The 12,014-nt window shown below is 43.0% G+C and overlaps 1 protein-coding gene across 1 annotated transcript in view; it reads left to right on the top strand.

The window, feature by feature from the left end:
- Positions 1-12,014, top strand: part of cntnap2a (contactin associated protein 2a) — a 332,210-nt gene that overhangs the window by 165,558 nt on the left and 154,638 nt on the right. The window contains exon 4 of the mRNA XM_071919513.2: positions 8,141-8,288. Within this exon, the coding sequence (XP_071775614.1) occupies positions 8,141-8,288 (148 nt within the window). The remainder of the gene's footprint in view (positions 1-8,140; positions 8,289-12,014) is intronic.

Genomic DNA, 12,014 nt, shown 5'->3' with positions numbered 1-12,014 from the left:
TACACACAGTTCAGGACTTGTATGGCAGCTTTCCAAAGAGGACTGGAGCTGTTCTGAAGGCAAAAGCCTGGCCCCACTTCTTATTAAGTACTTGATATTCATATATTGTCTGTAATTTTGTCTGCCCATGTGCATGTGTATATATTAAACAAAGGCAGAGGACTCAGGAATGATCTGACAGGTGTCAAACTTATTACAACCCTATGGGAAGTCCTCCACATGAGCTGTCTGTCTGGTTTCTGCGCGTACATGTTTGTGTTTGTGTGTATGTGTGTCACATATGAATCAATTTGTGTGTGTGTGTGTGTGTGTGTGCTCATGCTGATGTTGTGTGTTCGAACTGCAGGTTATTCCAATAGACATGCTCATTGGGACTCCTCTCATCCGTTCCCTCATTTATCAAGACAGAGCCATAGTAGTTTTGTTTGTTTTGTTTTCCTTTTTTATTGGCTGTGATCCCTGTTTGTGCCCTCTCCAAGCACTGCGACTGGCATTTCCTATTGTATGAATACCAAATGTAGATATCCTCTGAGTCCCAGAGACACCTCAGATCTCCAGCATTAGTTTTCTTCACAGTAACTGAAGGTTGATATTTGTCATTCATGTTTTCATGATCCTGGGAGCAAGGCAATGAGAATAGCCTTTCCTCAGGTGCTGTGTTCAGAAAAAAATGAAATCCTGCAAAACTATGCTCATGCACGCAAGCACACACACATACACAGACAGATTCAGGGATTTGAACCAGTGACCTTCCAGACACAAGCCTACTTGTCTAGTTTGTGCTTCAGGCTACTGCTGCCCCGTAGTACACACATTATTACATTCAACATTAAAATCCAAAATATTTGAATGAAACTAATCAGACCACAGTGGAAGTCAGTTATGAATATGCCTTTTTTCCCCTTTTTTTTTTGGCCTAATTTGCTGTTAAGTCTCTTCTAACTTTCAACTCTCTATCTTGATCCGGTGCAACGACTTCAGAAGACTTGAACGTCAGCCTCTTTAATGTCAGTTCACTCCATTACAGATAAGAGGTCTGTATGGAAATTGAAAATCACTGAATGTGAATAATGAGAATGATGAAGTAAAATAGATAGAGAGGACACTTCCCGGGGGGTGGGTCATGGGAGTCTCCTGTGGTACAGACTAAAATGGCTGCCGTGGAATTTTAACAGTGCTGCCATGGACATGAACATCTTCCGTGTGTGACAGCACATTTGATTCAGGGAGCTGGAGTCTTCAACTGCGCAGTCACCGGAAAGTTCAATGAAATGACGCCTTTATCATGGCATGGTCTGAGTGCTCCATGCTTATACCTTCATGACAATGTTATCAAAAGGTGTGTGGCAGCCATCATGCAGTAAGTGTGTGTAGTAAGTGTCCTAACAATAAGGAACTTTTTTTTTTTTGAGGGTCGGAGGCGTCTGCATGAGTCATTCTGCCAAAAAAAAAAAAAAATAGAGTAGTTCAAATGGTTCTCATGGACCTTGTGGCTAATGTTGATGGCTTGGGTGAGTAGGAGGTGTGACGCATGAGGAGGTGTCGAACATGAATGAGCGCCCTCAAACACGTCACGGCATGTGCAAACACACACACAAACACACACACACACACACAAATAATGCGAGTGTTAGCGGGCGAATGAAGTTGCGCACGTACGCAAACACACACGTCGACTCGGCTCCATGTGGTGTGTGAGGTTTTTATTGCACAGCCAGGGAGGCAGTCTTCACTCCATCAGCGTTGGTCCCTTGTGAGCGGAGGGGAGAGAAGGTGCCAAATGTTCACAGCCTGAGTAATGGGCTCTTAAAACTCCATTCTTTCCCTCTGTGTGTGTGTGTGTGTGTGTGTGTGTGTGTGTGTATCTCCCTCCCTGTCTGTCTCTCTCAGTAAAATGTAATTCAGCGCAGGGGAATATTTTACACACCAAGGATAGATTAGCGAAGATACTGATCATGGTGTGATGTCAAGATGCTTGTTGATTTTCACGGAGCACTTTCTCACTTTTGCTTATTCCACAGTAAATTAATGAGCAGAAATGGAAAGTGAATGAGGGAATGAGCATGAAATGTCACGGACGTGTTTCGCTTCTTGCTCCAATAATGCATTTGAAGGAAGAAAAGGTTCCTATTTCCTTTGTCATCAGCCCCTCTGGAATCTTTTATTAGCACCTGATAGTAGTTAATGAGAAAGACGGAATGGAGGAGAAACACTCAGACACACAGCTATAATGGAATATAAAGAGTTATAATAATGTGCTGCCTCTTACAAAAGGCTTTTAACGAGTTATATATTTCTATATAACTATATTAACAGGCCTGGGTCAACTAGTATTTTTGAATAATTTAAATTAAAAAGCATGAATAAAACCATGTATTTTAACCTACCGTAAGTACCAAATGGATACCAAATAGTTTACATTAAGTGTACATTAAGGGCCCACTTGCAATGTGTTGTCAGTTCAGTTTTGTATCTATTAGGCTTGGGTGATATCCCAAATTGAATATCGCGATATTCACAAAATATCCCGATATTCGATAATATTGAATATCGGCCCAAGCCTCGTATCCATTATGTGTTGTTTGTTGTTTACTTATGGTTATATGTCCAAGAATGTAGAAGAGCTTTTCTATTGCATTCTAACATGCTGTAACGAAAGCACCAGCACTGGTCATATGATTATTCTATTCTATTCTATTCTATTCTATTCTATATTCAAATAAACCAGAATTCCCTGTACTGTTTGGCCCATAATAATGTTGGACCCATGTCTGATTAATGATAACACTTATATACACTTATAACACTTCCTAGCATTATAAGTCATTGTACCCTTATAAGAGTTTATACATGCCTTAAGTTAAGTGTTTGTACAGTTTCTCCTGTTTTCTTGGCACAGCAAGGGCACATACACACACAAACACAATCACCCAAAGGGCTTCACAGAAACACAAATTTCTCTATGGCCCCTCTGTTTTGTCCTGTATACTTGTCGATAAAAACAAAAGACCAGACCAGGCCAGACTGATTTCCCCTGCCTCTGTTAGGAAGGCACACACACAAAACCGCACAAACACACACACACATATACAAAACCCTGCGTGCACACACACACACAAACACACACAATGGCCTTGACTCTGGGCTGGTCTAACAAAGGATCCAGCAGCAACAAGCAAACCCCAGAAAATAGCTTTCACTTGTTGTTTCTCAGTATCTGGAGATCTGTTCTCTGGAAAGGCCTGTCTCTGGCTGTCAAAACAGACACACACACACACTCTCACACACACACACACACACACACACACACACACACACAAAGAAGAAATGACAGATGCACATTCAGGAAATGAAAAGCATGCAGCCAGGGAGAATGAGCAAGTGAGTGAGGATTGAAAGGAGGGAGGAGAATGGAGGGAGAGATGGATGGAGGGAGAGCCACTGAGCTGATAGGACAGAATGGGTGTATATGCATGTGCGTGTGTGAATGCTTGGATGTGTGTATGGGTGTGTTGTGTGTGTGTGTGTGTGTGTGTGTGTGTGTGTGAGCAGGTCTTGTGGGTATTTGTTGACCAGGTGTAGCAGAGTGATTGGCTTGTTTTCTCTTGAATGACAAGAGCCCAGCCGTTCCAAATGGCCAACAAGGCTATTAACTTTCCTCATTTTGTTTTCCAAGTCAACGTTTCTCTCATTACTTTTTCCCTATTGATCTCATGGAATGTTAAATCATTTTTTAAAAAGTTATATTATATATAGTTAGTTAATTATATGTAGTTAAATAGTTTAACCCTATTGCTCTTTTGTCACAACTTTGCTCCCCACTTGCATCCCAACTTTTCTGTCCTAACTTTGCCAAACTTTTGGAATATTTGCAATTTTTAATATTCTTCAACTTTTTGTACATCCTCACATGAATATTAGAATACTATAATACTATTGAATATTTCTGTGTTGAATCCACTAAGGATTAGCAAATGCACCAAAGCACTTTTGATGGAAAAAACATTGTGTACGCTATGCAAAACTGCACAGTTTGACTTGATACATAACAAATACACATCAATTTGTAATATCTCATGCATACACATGTTGACAAACACATGCACAAATGCATGCATGCACGCACACACACACAGACACACACACACACACACACACTCTCAGTGAATTAAAAGTGAAAGTTGCTTCAGGCACTTTGTGGCCTTTGTTGCCATAAATTACCCCAATGCTTGATTAAACAACACTTCAAAGTGTCTAAGCTCTTAAGTTGCTCAACACTTACACACACTCATACACTGACACGCACACATACACTGTCACACATGTACACTGACACACACACACACACACACACATACAAACCCCCAATTACACACTGGTTTGCTGGTTAATGCCTTGACTCTGGAGGAGAGGGAATTAAATGGTTGAGTAGGCAGACTTTTCCGAGGTGTTCAGCATCCACAACTTTTTTCTCATCTTCATCCTCCTCCTCTCCTCTTCCCTCCCCTTCCCTCTCCCCTCCGCTCTGCATAGCGATGCCTTTGAATTGAGCTGTTCATTCAGCCAAGCACAGATAAGTGCAGAATAGCGGGATGAACACAATAGAGAAATAAAAGAAGGAAGTTGGCAGAGGGGGGAGATGGGTTTTTTGGATGAAGACGAAAACTGGTTTTGTTCTCTCTCTCTCTCTCTGTCTCTCTCTCTCCCTCTCTCTCTCTCTCTCTCCCTCTCTCTCTCTCTCTCTCTCTCTCTCTCTCTTTTATACCTTGACAAGGGCAAGGAGAGAAAACTGTTGGCTGGACAAAAAGAAGTGAAATCTTCTGCATGCAGTCAGCCGAATCCTCAGTAGATATATTCAGTGTTTTTTTTTTTTATTATTATTATTTTATTTCTGACAATAGAATGAGCTTAAGGGGGATATCGGGTTTTAAAGTTGCAGAAAGGTTTAAAAGGCAAGAAGGACGGGTGGTGGTGTGTGTCTGTGTGTGTGTAGGTGTGTGCGTGTGTGTGTGCAGATGTGTGTTTGTGCGCCTTAAATCCTAAGCCAGTACCACAGGCATTTTGGATATAGAAAAGTAAAGGACAGACATGGAATAGAGAGCACAGGACAGGCAAGAGGATTGAGACAAATACAACCGGAATAGAGGGGAGAGAGATGAGATGAGGAAGAGACAGAAAACAACAGCTCCACAGGGTGGCGCTAGCCCAGAGCGTTAATAGCGCTTGTGAATGGAAAGTTGGCAATTCAAATCTTGGACCCGCAAAGAAAATATGGGGGAGGAATTTAACTAAAGCGCATTTTATACTTTAATGAAAATAGCGTTTCTGCACGTAAACTGACGCTATTTGACACGCATTTGGGGTTGAAAAGGGTCTCCGCGGAGGTGTTGCCTACCGGCCCAAGAGTCTCAACTTCACGTCGAGTCTACGCAGAGTCGCGCACTCTGATTGGTTGATCAGAGGGGCGATCATGACGGCATCCAACTCTTCAAGCTCCAACTGCTCCAACACATCCCATTCCTCCAGCTGCGTTGCTGTAGTCGCGTTTTTACCGGTGACTGTCTTCACATCTGCTTTCCTGTTCTTCTCTTCTTCTGTTTCATTTTGGTGCGATATGACACTGCCACCCTCTGTACGGGATTTCAACGACATGCTACGCACACATCAATGCAGAAGTATAAAAACTTAAATGTAAGCGCTGCTGCATTGTTTACATTCGAGATTTACATTACTTACATTATATTTACATTACATTCGACTGTAAAATGCGCTTAAGAAACGCTCTCCCCACGCTCAAAAACTACCACTGATAATGATATAAGCTGCTATAGGAAAAGTCTTGTATTTCTCTGTTTTCTCACGACCAGTTTTTATTGCTGTCCGTGTATTTTTCACATGCTGAGTTGGGCGAATGTGTTGCCTCTCTCTCCCTCCCTCGACAAACAGCAGCTACTGTTCAGGTGCCCTTGAGCGAGGCACTTAACCCCCAACTCCGGCGGAGCTTCCGACAGCACTGTGCACCGCGTACCGGACTGCTCCCAGATGACAACATGTACAACTGTGTAAACGTGAAGCGGGCTCTAATGAAAAAAGCGCATGTGTGCTCAGTTAACCTTTCCTGGATAAATCAAGATGGAAAAAAGAGAGAGAGGAAGGAAGGCGCAGAGGAGATGTCCACTCCCTTGCTCCGGTGCAGCTACAGTACTGTGAGCTTGGTGTGAACCCTTGACCATCTTCTCCTTTGTAGATAGCATATCTTCAGGGGTACATGCTTGGGTCACTGAAGAGTCGGCTCAAAGACGGCTGTCTTGAGTACTTCTTTTTTCCTCTCCCCACTCATCTACTGCCCAGCCCACTTCAGCTCTTATCTAGGATAACACATGGCTGTCTAGTGTCTTGCTCTCCTCTACTTACCTGCAAGGCTATTAATGACTCTTCTCCTCCATGGTTTGTGCCAGCTCTTCTGTGTGTATGTGTGTGTGTGTGTGTGTGCAGACAAAAAAAGCAAGGAGAACCGGAGCGGTGGTGTGTGTATGTGTATGTTTGAGAGATGAGAGGCAAGCACAGGAGTGAGAATAGTTGAAGGAGCACGACGAGGTGGATTAGTGAGTGGTTAGAGGTTCTGTCCGTCACTTGCCAGGTCAAGAGAGAGGAGAGGAGAGGAGAGGAGAGGAGAAGAGAAGAGAAGAGAAGAGAAGAGAAGAGAAGAGAAGAGAAGAGAAGAGAAGAGAAGAGAAGAGAAGAGAAGAGAAGAGAAGAGAAGAGGAGAGGAGAGGAGGAGGGGAGGGGTTACATAAACTAGTGCACTTGCTGGGGAAACTGTCGATACTGTTTTTCCAACTAGCACCAACTCCATGCTATGCTGTGGAACAGATGTCGACTCCATCCCGTCTCTCTTTCCCACCTTGTGACTAAGAGGAGAAAAATACACATATCCCAAAGAAAATTTTTAGCAGGCGCTGGAGTCTAGTAGCTTACAAGGAATGCTTAAGCAATGCCTCCAACTATATTTTCAGCTATTTCACAATGTTTCAGCCCTGTGTCTTTATCAGGTGTCTGCTGTAGCTAATGCTGATGTACTTTGGGATTGTGTGTGCAGTGTAATTTGTAATCTGAGTTCTGTGCCAGGAGGTGATGTCATTGATCGGCAGAAGCAGTACCTCGATGAAAACCTAGGGTTGAAAGGTTGCAAAATAGCTGAGCATTGCAAGCAGTGTGTGTGTGTGTGGGCGTCTCCTTTGTCACGACTCTCTTCCCCACCACCCCACGCACATGCACTCCGTCGAGACCTTTACATTGATATCTCAAGTTTCTCAAGTATTCATCCTATGAGAGTGCAGCACCTCTCAGTACGGAACGGGAGAATACGACTGGAATACATTTTTTCTCAAAAGAGGGCATGGCAGAAACCCCCGCTCAAGTACTCACATCGGCATCATAAAAGTCCGATTTTCAACTCGTACTCGCACGTTGTGTGTAACAGTGAACCGCTGCCGTGTTGTCGCTCCAGCCCCAAGAGGGATTGTTTGGAAAATTCATATCTTGCTCTCTGAAGGTGCAAGGAATGCAGGAAGCTGACAGTTGGATCTTTTGCCTCATATTCTTTTTTGGAAGTGAAATCCAGATAACAATGTAGTTAAGTAAAAAAGCAAAACAGGCATTGGACCTTTTTACTGAGACATGCTGTGTTCAGATGAGTGTATGCCTGAGAAATTTAGCTCACTGTGTCCGTCCTTAGACTTTTGACTGTATTGTTTTCTAGAGGTTGGGATTTCAGAACCTACAGTCTCTACTCCGCTATAGTTCAGTGTGATCCTCTAGTCTAACTGTAGGCGCAGAACACAGCGCTAATATGATTAATATTACATGTACGTGTAGAATAGATTCTGCAATTTCCTCTTCAAATCCCCTGCAGTGAGCTCGTCTCATAACAGGCGCATTAAATATGTAGATTCATAATTATTTTGTATGCTTAGTGTGTGTAAACCTGTAGGACAGGATGTGGTGAGCGGAACAAATACTCATGCTCCAGGGTTTGTTTCACTGCAGGCTTGTGGCTTTTGCAGTATTTAACTTCATTGTGTGTGTGTGTGTGTGTGTGTGTGTGTGTGTGTGTGTGTGTGTTTGTTTGTGTCTGCAGGCCTTCTCAGGGAACTCCAACTCGGAGAGTGCGGTTCGCCATGAGCTGCAGCAGGGAATCGTAGCCCGCTTCCTGAGGCTAGTCCCACTGGACTGGAGTGAGGAGGGACGCATTGGTCTGCGCATAGAAGTCTACGGCTGCTCCTACTGTGAGTGCACACACACACACACACACACACACACACACACACACGCACACACAGACTCTGAATTCACAGACAAACACAGTCTCGCAAATAGTCTTTGGCCCACCTGCTACACTTCTATTCTTCTATCTCTCTTTTTATTTCTCTTTCACATACACACACACAGCCTCACTTGTAATCTTCAGACATTAATTATTAAAAACAATCATATCACAAGATTAAGATAGCGCTATTCATTTACATATTAATAATTTTAGCCACTCGGTGGCTGGTGTCAAAAAGTAGTCGATGATATTAGCCCTCCACACACACACACACACACACACACACAAACACTCACAGACACACTCAAACACACACACACACACACAAATATTACAATTACAGATCCATAGGGAGAGTCTAATGATGGTTCGTCGGCTCCAATCAAGTCACGGTGGGTATTCCATCATTATGAGCTAATTTTATATAGGAATCAAATGAAGATGAAAGTGATGTGCAAACATGCATAGACGTACACATGCACACACACATGCAAACACATAAACACACAATGTGCGCATAAATATACAGTACACACTGATAGATAGGCAGACACATACACACACTGTCTCGCGTTCTCTAACGAATGTATCATCCAGGGAACTGACTCTTGCAGCCTCTTAGCTCTCATCCTATTAAAGGCTGCCAAATTGATTTTGATAACAATTTTCAATTAAGGCTCTGCATAAATTACTGTTGTAAGTGACACACGTACATCTTTCATTCCTGAGATGCGATTACACTGAGTGAGTGGATATGTCTGTGCTTACGTGTGTGTGTCTGTGTGTTTGTGTCTGTCTTCGAGCAGTGTCTCATTGTGTGCATGCGAGTGTGTGTGTGTGTGTGTGTGTGTGTGTGTGTACATGAGCATATTGCATTCCAGTCAGTCCTGAGCCCTTTGATTATATTTCCCTTGTCTCATTTCTCTCCCATGTTGAAAGAAAGTCAAGCCAGTGGAGATAAGGACTTACAACAAGATGTGGCGCACGCAGCACACATACACCCACCCACACTCACACACGCTCGCGCACACACACACACACAGACCACAACAAAAACACGGACATCCAGCCTACATCCAAGTCTATACACAACACCCCTCCCCTCACACACAAACACTACGGCACTCACAAACAAACTTTGACTGGGAACTGATTATTTCACCATGATACATCTGATCAATTTTGTGTTTAGATAATGTCAGCTTGTTACTGTAGCCAGTTCATTTTCACCAGCCACTGACGCCAACTGCGGACATACGCTGTCTGATGTGTTTCCTCTTTTGGTTCAAATTGAGACATGAGGCAAGGACAAATCTTCAACTAGCTAGTGAAAACTAGTAGGAGTGGTACCAGTATGCTCTCCAACATTGTTTTTGCTTTCCCTACATGTGCGTGTCAGAGAGCTCAATCTGAATTGAGAAAACTGAATTTGAGAGTATTTGAATGCAGAAGCATTACAGAACCCCTAGTGGCCATGTTGGGAGACCACAGTCTAGTCTGACATGCTGCTGTCAACACTGCAAACACTATGGTCAACTTTTGATGTATGGTTTAGAGGTCTGCAACCCGACCCGAACCCGACGGGACCCGAGACTGTATGTCGGGTATTGGCCAGGTAGGGCTCGGTTTTTAAGTAAATAATTAGGGCTCGGGTGGGGTCGGGCTCGGTTGATTTATTTTTTAATGCGTGGAAAAAAGCACAATGTTTTATGCTCCTTGCTTTCTCCTGAAGCTCTGTGTCACACAGGCTGGGCACACACACAGCCCCCCTCCCTCTGCTGAGCGCTGCGAAGCGCCACTCTCTCTCTCTCTCTCCTTTCCACTCTGTCACTCCTGGTGACAGTACCAAAATGGGCTTTTTTCATTTTTGTTTTACTATTTCATTTTCTGTTTTACAAATGATAAAGGGAAAATCAAGTCCTTTATAAATGTTGTAGTATCTGCCGTTTCTGACCAGGAAAATGAAAAATGGCTTCTATTTCCGTTTTTCATTTGTGGATTTTGAAATGAAAATCAAATCACCATTCGTTTTTAATTTTTTAATTTCTGTTTCTGAAAAGAAAATAGAATGACCAAGAAATAGACGGACCACGAGGCTATGACTTTTAAATAGGAACATTTTGATTTCCGGTTTTGGGTCGGGTTTGGGCTTCAAATGTTGCATTACAGTCGGGCTGAGTTTTGGGTCGGGCCTGAACGTCGTGGGCTCAGGCTTAATTTCCAGGCCCGTGCAGACCTCTAGTATGGTTGCCTGCTCAAATTAGGCAGACAAAACGGCCAAGAAGAAGTCATTTTGTAGACTTCCAGAAATTGGCGCACATGAAAGAGAAAACAATTATCAGAAAAAACAAGATGACGATGGATACTCTCAATCAATCGCAAAGACATCGAGGCAGAGAGCAGTCAGTACAGGGTCTCAGATCATTTCATATCTGGTGAGTCATTTTCACTAAGAATAGCTTTCTAAATATTTCAATATAAGGCCAGTAAGAGTAAGAGTCAACAAGAAATGTTACTCAACTTTAGAGAAAGAAATGTCTGAATGATTGCTAGCATACACAACAGCAGAGTTGGCTGTCACGTAAGGTCACTTGTAAACACAATTTGTCTGTGACAGCAAGATGGACACATGAAGACGTAACTTAACTGAAACACTTGTTGAAGTGTTGACATGTTGCATTTACCCACAGAACTGGTAAAGTGGGTTGGCGCTAAATTGCCTAGCTAACACTGGCATGCCTTTGTTAGCATTTCAGCTAAGCTAGCAGCACGCTCACTTTGATAGCTAATGTTAGCTTGTTGAAAGCAGAGCAGCACAACAAATATTTACCCTTGCTGACAAAATATTATTCCACTCCCGATCACCACATTTGGTTGTCTGACCCATCCAGATGTGAAAACCCAGTATGCCTGCAAACTTTTAGCGGCTTTCAGGTCCTCCATGGTGCAAGGGCTCGGGCCGTTAAAGACTAGGTGGTTAATGATGTCAGGTTATGTAACACATGGATAAATTGCAACATTTTCAGACCGTTCAGCTTTTGGGATGTGTTTTCAAACTGGGAGGCAATCCAATGGCTGCCTCTGGCTCCGCGAGGTCTCGTTATCCAACATTTTCTGACGAGAAGTTCTCCAGACCTCCTTTAGTTTGAGACAGAGGTCTGGCAACTCGAGATGAGTGGTCTTCCAACAGGGTGTCATGCATGGGTGCTGTGGTATTTAGAACACTCCCGCAAAAAGGCTTATTCAGATACAATCTATGCTGACAGTAATCCCCTTCCAAACGTGTCCTATAGGAGATTTGTGCAATGAAAATGTCATCTCTTCGGGTGAATTTATTCATTGTCGTCCATGTATTTTTCACATGCTGCAATGCAGATTAATTTTTTTATTTTCTTCAAATTTGTGCACTGGCATGACAGGTGCCATGTAATTAAAAAAGTCAAAACTGGATATTCAAGGTTTCTGCAGGATACCAACAATGTATTTGTGTGCAGATTACATAAATCTCTATTTTTCTTTCATATAAATCCCCCTTTCAGCCCTCCATATACCACATATACTGTAGAGAGAGAGAGAGAGAGAGATAAGGAGAGAGAGAGAGAGAGAGAAGGTAAACTCCAACACACACAGCGGCAGCGTTAGCCTAAATCTTAGAGAATTCTAGGAAAATCTGGGCAGGAAAAGA

Source organism: Centroberyx gerrardi, chromosome 22, assembly GCF_048128805.1.
Source record: "Centroberyx gerrardi isolate f3 chromosome 22, fCenGer3.hap1.cur.20231027, whole genome shotgun sequence".
In the NCBI taxonomy this organism is placed as follows: Eukaryota; Metazoa; Chordata; class Actinopteri; order Beryciformes; family Berycidae; genus Centroberyx; species Centroberyx gerrardi.
The sequence above is the reverse complement of the archived record's forward strand: the minus strand, read 5'-3'. Positions and strand labels throughout refer to the sequence as shown.